Source organism: Nanorana parkeri, unplaced genomic scaffold (genome assembly GCF_000935625.1).
Source record: "Nanorana parkeri isolate BGI_ZX_2015 unplaced genomic scaffold, ASM93562v1 scaffold484, whole genome shotgun sequence".
NCBI classification, from domain to species: domain Eukaryota; kingdom Metazoa; phylum Chordata; class Amphibia; order Anura; family Dicroglossidae; genus Nanorana; species Nanorana parkeri.
Window position 1 is genome coordinate 644031 of NW_017306752.1, and position 8266 is coordinate 652296.

Below are 8266 nucleotides of genomic sequence, written 5' to 3' on the forward strand. Positions count from 1 at the left end.
CCCCCCCACATACACATGCAAACATGCGTCGGGTGCGCTTATGTACGAAAACGACGATTGCGCCTATTATGCAGCACATGTTACATATCGCCGCGAACGTCGGAGTGAGAGCAATAATTTTAGGGCCATCAGTCACTGATAACACTAAACTGATGAGCGGTAAAAACGTTTAAAGTGTCGCCTATGGCCAATTTTGGTTGCGGTCGTTTTCTGCGATTTCGAGGACGCGCGCAATTTTAAAAGGTTGACATATTTAGTGTCTATTTACCCGACGTGACCCCGTCTTTTATAGTATACCAAAAAATTGGGGTGAAAATAAATGTTTCATAACATTTTATAGGGAAACATGTTTTTTTTACAAAATTTAGGTTACTTTTTTTGTTATATAGTAAAAAATAAAAACCCCAGCGGTGATTAAATACCACCAAAAGAAAGCTCTATCTGTCCCCAAAAAATGGTATAAAATTCATTTCAGTACAGCGTTGCATGACGGAATAAACGTCAGCCAAAGTACCGCAGCGCTGAACACTGAAAAATGGCCTGGCCAGGAAGGGGGTGAAACAACGCGGTCTTCAAGTGGTTAAAGGACAACATCACACTGTTCTGTAACTTTTCATGCAGACTTAGGACATTCCCCATAAATGTTATTTAAAGAATTTGTGTATCTTTAATATCTCAGCTGCTAAACAATATTTTTTTAAACTTTTTTGTATTGGTACATGACTGACATGGCAATGGCCAGAAACCCATTTTTGCACAATAACTTGCAAATTGATCTTGAAAAAGGCCAGAAAAAATTAACAAGATTTCAATAGGGTTCAGTGCTCTGTTCGAGATTGGTGGACTTCTCACTGGGAACGCTGAACCTTCAATGATCCAACCTTTGCCCAATTTGCTCATTCCTATTGCTCATACCTCTTTTTTCTGCTTTCGAGGGATCTATTTAACACCGGAGTGTAGCTAACACTCATGACCTTCTCCTCAAAGCACTTCTTCTACTGCTATCTCCATGCAAACAAAGAAATGTGTGTTAAGTTAGCCAGCAGCATAAGGATTAGGACTAAAAATGTGTTTGACTTTGGTTTAGGATAAGGATAACCAGGTTAAAGATAGGTTAAGATTAAGCTAAAACCTAGCCTGTTGGGTTTGGCTAAAGTGAGCGAAAGGTTATGTGATGTTAATAAAAATGTGTGATCAAATTAAAATACATTACTTTCTCGTTAGCAATCAATACATATGCCTATGCATTTTGAAAAACGCAGCACAAGATGTATACACTCAAACCTGCATGTCATTTATTCCATCTTAAATGTGTATATTTGCTGCCTTCTAGGTATTGCTAGCAACACAAAGCAGAATAATACACAGTACAGTACAGTATTATAACTGCTTGCCACCCAGTGGCCAATCATAGTATATTCATTTAAAAAGAGACATTTTCTTTCACTTGTACACTTGACAATACAGGCTTACTCTACAAGGCAAACAGCAGCGTGCATTTCGGGCAAACCTGCCAAATTGCTTTTAAATAGTGAGCAACATTAAAAGCATGCAGGAAATTGACAATAAAGAGATTGAAACATTTATTTATATAGAAATCTTTAATTTATAATAAAATGTAAACAGAAAAACTCACCTCAATGTAGGTAAAAACAACCCTAAGTTTTTATAGAACACAGCTCCAAGTACATATACTGTAGATTCATCCAGATCTGGAATAAAACAGAAGACAGTAACAGTAAACAATGTTATTATGACTATGTGTGGATTTATTTTACTCTTGTCTATAGGAGTTACAGTTTAAGATAAAACCTATAATTTATTTAACATTTTTTCCATCAAATTCAGTGCATAATACAAACTGTCTGCTGACTCAAATGCTACTCAAAAAAGTTCAAGAATCTTCAGAGCTTCTTATCTGCACACTTGCTCCAGATCAGTGGTTTGCAGTAATAAAATGTATTTACCTATTTTAAAAGCTAGCATTTACTACTTGTATGAATGAATATAATGCACATTTCTCTTAACTTGGGTACATGGGCAATATTCCCTAATTGTGTATACTTGCACGGCTTCTACCTGATATTTGTTTTCTATGTGATTCATTATTTATTAAAAATCTAAATTCTTACAATAAACTTACATTGAGAAGAAGACTACACTTTAGTAATAGCATGCAATGTTTGTAAAAGTTTACCTCTTAAAGACTGTAATTGAAATTTACTATCTACACGTTTATAATAATGGATGCAGTGAAATATGCAGGTGTATAGCTATTATTAGGTTTGTTCTTGTAATGCACATTTAATGAACTAAGGTAATCCACAAATAAAATGTTTTCTATAAATATCTTATAAAAGTGGCACTCATCAGAACATTGTGCTAGTGGGGGTCTTTCTACATATTGTAATTATTAATTCAGATCTGACTGTTGCTCTTGGGGTGATAACAATTCTTAGTTCCATCACTTTAAAAATGAAATTTTGAGTCTGATGAAGTTAAGTTTGCCATGGCATGTGTTCTAGGTTCTAGGCATGTGTTCAAAAATTGCTTGGCGTGGTTTCATATTTTTCTCATAGTTTATCATTTTTGTACATGGGATTCTGAGCAATAACACCATGTGAACAAGTCTATCCCTATAACAACAAGCAAAAACCATGGAAATTATTTTTTAATGTGAAAAATGAAAGAGGAGCTGATGAGAAAAAGCATTTAATAAAAGGAAGAATTTTATTTGATACAACATTTCTATATTCCAGGAGTATGTAGGCCTATTTTCTTATACCCCTTTTAGTTCAAGCCAAAATCTTTTTTAGTTTTGGATAGCATCCAGACAGATTAGAACACATATCAGGTTTTTATTGCTGTCTATGTCCGCGTTAGTGGGATTCACTCTCTCTATTTGTCCTTGTGACTGTTATCACTGAAAGTAAAAGCAAATGTCACCAGAACAGGGATAAAGGGGAAATCTTCCAATGGGGGTGATAGTTCTTGTGACCTTGCTGACCACCAGGGATTTTCTCCCTTTGGAAAGATTTCTTGCCACTTCTGGTTGTGGCTATTGGACAGGAAGTGAAGGGAAATATCCCCAAAAAGACACAGAGAGACAAAAAACCTTACTCTATCCAAAACTAAAAAATGGTTGGCTTTAGTTCTTCTTTAATTTTAATTCCAGCAAAGCTTTCTATCTATGCTTCTGCCCTACTGCAAGAAGTAACCTCAATCAGCAGCCCTGTCATTGTCAGTACTGTTGTCTCTGATTCAGATTCTACACCTTATCCAAACTAATAACCCAAAGAAAGAGAGAGGTAACATTCTCATGATAGACAACAAAACAATATTAAACCTCTGGGCAGGCATCAGTCAAATCCTGCAATGCATATAGGTTCCCGCTACAATAGAAGGATACCTGGATATTAAAAGAAGCTTCAGCTACTAGGGAAATATAGGTGAGAGATATTGCAAGCTCAAAAACCTTTTGTGAAATCCTGAAGACCATTTACAAATCTACACCCAATTATCATTTGTTGTGTAGGGTAAATTATCTTTAAGAGAACATTATTCCTCAAAAGAATCCAATTGCAAACACACAAAAAGCACTAGCCCAGGTGAAAGCTAACATTTTCATTTCCATTCACTTTAAAACAGAATCAGAAAAAAAATCTTGTATAACACATTTGCATGCAAACATTTGCAGAACATTTTTGCATAAGGAAACTTGTGAGTGAAATGTGTGCAGAAAAAAATGATAGCTTGTTATGCTAAAAAAGAAACTGAACCATTATGTGAAAACGTTGTATCATCTATCATGCATCAGGCCCTTTCTGTCTTATATTGTCTCTTTCATGTAGTGAAACTGCTATACTTCCATTTATATTGCTGCATTGCTAATTACTGAATTGTTAAAAACATGTTTTAATACAATGTGCTGCATTTATAAAATAAAAATAAACATCCAACTGAAAAGCCTAAACTATGAAAGTGTGTGTCCCAAAAGCTATTCACTATTACTAGTAAATTAACATGTGTGACAGCCAGCATTGTAAAATGCTACTAACACTTTTTATCATTATCGCTCAGTCATGCATTTCAGTCTTCATTTCCTCATACCTGCCAAATTTTGCTGACAGTAATCAACTCCCTCTCCCAGCTTCTCACACATTGTGAACAGGGTACTGCTGTGTGAAACCTGCAATGTCCTGACTACCCATGTATTGCTTTTACAAGCTTAAAGAATAATTGTACTTTTAGTACATTTGTTCTTTAAAAGTTTATCTTCTGAAGCACCTTCCCCAAGTTTTACACTTACATGCCCCTGCTCTATGAAGATCTTTTCTATGTGGTTTGCAAAAGAAGGACCAAGCCAGGAGATTTCTGCAGCAGCCACTATACAGCCCTCAATAAAGATCCCCATGGAGTGAAAATAATGGCAATGATGCTAGAAGCTTCAAAATTGTCCTACAAATGTCCTAATCCAACATTCCCCAAATGTTAGTTTGTGGTATTCTACTGTTTTTTATATTACTATGTTTAAATGTCAAATGCAAACATCATACTCAAATTGTAGAGTGGGAGGTCTACAAGTACTAAATACCTCTTCTCCTGTGGACCCCTGGCAAGGATTGGGAATATAAAATGCCTACCTCTTCTCTAAGAAATCCAATAACATAGGGGTCTATTCACGAAGCTGTCAAAGGATCTGGCCGTAGCTTCGGCCGATCCTTCGGCTAGCTTCGGCCCCAGGACCCTTTCGGTTCAGTAGAACCTAAGGGGTGCTGTACGGGCTATTCACAATAGCCCGTACAGCTCCCGATCATGGCCGGGCGGCTCAGCCGAGCCGAACGCATATGCATCGGCTCCGCTGAGCCGTGCTGAAAGCCACTCGGCTGCCCTCTGCAGCTTCGTGAATAGTTGTTATTCGTGTATAATGCTGTTATCTTCAAAATCATTACTAGATTCTCCTGGTCTATGGTTTTAGTCACAATACTTATTTTACTACCAGGTAGTATTTGGTAAATTTTTTAACTCTTCTGAGCTTATAGAGGGTTTAGGTAGAACAGTTAGATTGTACCTTATACCACACAGAAACACTGTTTCCTTTTCCTTACACAAAGCATATTGTAGAAACTAGATGTGGATAGTCTCATTACATGTGTTTAACCACCCATTTGAGGGTTCCTAGAGAAAGCATTGTTAAAATTGCTGACTAAAGGCACTATACCTATTACACTCAGTACTTCCTATTACCGCCAGTGGGACACTTCCTGCACTTTAAGAAATATTGTACTATACCTACATAATATACAGTATAACCCCTTAGAACACATTCACAGATTTTCTTAATCATGTGACATATTAAAAAACATTATACCTGATGGCATTGGAGTAAAGATATTTTTTGGTATCACCACCTTGTCTTCAGAGTTCCTGGCCCAGTCCACCATTCCTTTCCTGCCTCTCATAGGAAAGGTGATATCCGTTGGCACAGAAGACGCTGGCACCTTTTGAATACTGGCCACTGGCAAGAGAAAATAGCATAGTAAGCACATTTGTATTCACTTAATCTGTTATCCAATATATTATTTCAAGCCTAAATTCTGCACACAGGGACAGGCTGAGGGGTAAACAGAAGAAGCAGCTGCCTTGGGTACTTCAGCAGGAGGAGTTTGGAAAAAGTGCAGTGCCAGCAACCTATGCTTCTTAAGTAGTTTACACCTCATAGGCCAGCACACTTTGGCCTTTTCACTGAGATTGCTAAAAGCCCTTGTCTAGGCACTGACTGTAAGCACATCGTTAAGGCATGTGTGTACCCCTCCAGCATATAAAGAAGGTCTAGTTCCCATTTTCAGACTAATAAAATAAATAGTTTAAACATTCCATGCTTCCCCTGGTAATCTGTTTACAATATCCTGGTTTATGTGTGTATGTCACATACACTTGTGATAGGCAGTTAACTATGATCATAAAAAGCTCAGGGTTATATGGAAGAAATAACAAATAAGGATTTTTCTGCACATTTTCTTTAGATCCATATTTGAAATAATCTGAAGTGACATTACAAGGATGAAATTCTGTAAACTGCTCACGGAAACAAAACTGTTAGAATCTGGCTAATGAAGCATTGACAATGTGTGGGAAGCCCAACATACAATTACTGCAGATAGGTTTCTTAATCCTCAGTTCAGGAGAAAAGGCCGGCCTGCTATGTATAGATCTTTTGTGTGTCCCAGATTCCCCCAGACAGTCAAAGATTTTCACATTGGAAGCATTTCATTTTCAAAACATATTTCTCCAAACAGCTTATTCACTATATACTGTCCAAAAGCACAAATGGATAAAAATCAGTGCAGAATTACTGAGGACCCAGGATGCAGTGTTCAGACCTGAGTAGCCAATCACCAGACCCAAACACCTTTACCTACTTAGAATAGGTAAGTTAACAGATAACAATCTATATATTCCTTTCACTGCCAATGCTCCAGATATAAGGAAGCATGTGCCCTTCCCCCAGGATGCAGTGTTCAGACCTGAGTAGTCAATTACAGGACCCAAACACCTTCACCTACTTAAAATAGGCAAGTTAACAGAGTGTTCAGAGTATTCTTATGTCTTATGACTTTTAACATTTTACATGCATTCTCTTACATACTATATGTACTATTATATTATTTTAGAGATTTGTAGACTATGAAATTGGGTGATTTTTATTTTGCACTTGTTATTTGCCCCTCTTTAAAAACTCTTGAAGTGAAACTATACTTAAAATCTAATGTTTTGAGGGGTTAGCCACAACTTTTGTTGATGTCTTGGTGTCATGCTATATTTTTTTTAAAGTTTTATGGTCTACCCTAATGTATTATAAATTGTATTTGTTTTGTTTATTTTTGGGGACAGATTGGGCATTAATTACAGCAAAATTAGCACATTTGGATACATGTATGTTGTCCCCTTGATTATAACTAGAAATACATAGTTAAAAAAAGAAAATGCATTTTCCTGCCATTTTTCCCATCACAACATTTATGTGATTTCTGCATCCCTATACATTCCTCCCATGCTCGCCTCCAGGAATTCTATAGAGTCTTTCCCATCCTCTGGAACTCTTTACCCCAACCTGTCCATCTATCTCCCACTCTGACTGCCTTTAGGCGAGCCCTAAAGACTCATCTCTTCAGGGAAGACTATCTCACCTCTAACTAACCACTGAACCATCACATTTTAAAAAAGTCCATCCCACACAGCAACCTCCTCATGTACCACTTGCCCCTCCCTTTTAGACTGTAAGCCCTTGTCTTGAATTATATTGTAATTGTAATGTCTTCCTTACATTGTAAAGTGCTGTGCAAACTGTTGGTGCTATATAAATCCTGTATAATAATAATAAATATCAAAGCCTGCTGATTGAAATTAAATCACATTAGCATGACTTTTATGTAATAGCTGAATGGTAAATCTCAAATTGAATATATGCATTTTACTATAGGAGAGCATTATTTTCCCTCTCAATACCACATGCAACGCGTGCAGGGGACAAAAAGCAGTAGAGTCATTAGCACAGCTTAATGTGACCAAATTTTTATTTTATTTTAATTAGTAAAGATTAACCTAGCATATCATTTCTGATCAGAAGCAGCAGAGTACCTCTTATGTGACAGTGCATGTTCTTTTAGCCTCTATAGTGCTATAGCAAGTTTGACACACATATCCCAACCATTTCTGCATTTTATTACTGGATTATATTGGTGAATCAGGAGCAGGAAAACTGTTCCACAGAGACAGTGTGCAATGGATGAAAAAGTGGACCTGACCAAAATTGCAGTTGCAGAATGTTTATTGTAAGTGCTATTTCATTCACAATTGAGTTGTCTCACACTGTTGAAGGATAAGATCCTCTTTAAGATCAGTGCCTAATACTGTGCAGGGTATTAAAAAAGTATAGTATCTTTCATATTATGTTGATTAAAGTAAGAAGCTCACTATATTCACTAAGCTGAGTAAACACTCACTTTTCTAAATGATCATTTTCTATTCCTAGGAAATCAACCTCACAGACTTGCATCATGAAAAGCAGCAATAATGCACAGTTGTCATACTATGAAGCAGGAAGAAGAGCCTCTTTATATAATAAGCAAATATGGATACCCCCATATAATAATATATATAATTACAAAGTATACATCCAAACAAGATTTTAAAATTATAAACACACATTGATTAGTTTATTTACAAATAAATGATCACATATATATATATATATATATATATA

At 36.4% G+C, this 8266-nt stretch overlaps 1 protein-coding gene across 1 annotated transcript in view; it reads right to left on the minus strand.

The window, feature by feature from the left end:
• ADGRB3 (adhesion G protein-coupled receptor B3) overlaps window positions 1-8266 on the minus strand; it is a 790044-nt gene that overhangs the window by 321886 nt on the left and 459892 nt on the right. Inside the window, exons 13-14 of the mRNA XM_018560884.1 lie at window positions 5372-5518; window positions 1637-1712 (exon numbers count right to left, since the gene is read on the minus strand). Of these exons, the coding sequence (XP_018416386.1) occupies window positions 1637-1712; window positions 5372-5518 (223 nt within the window). The remainder of the gene's footprint in view (window positions 1-1636; window positions 1713-5371; window positions 5519-8266) is intronic.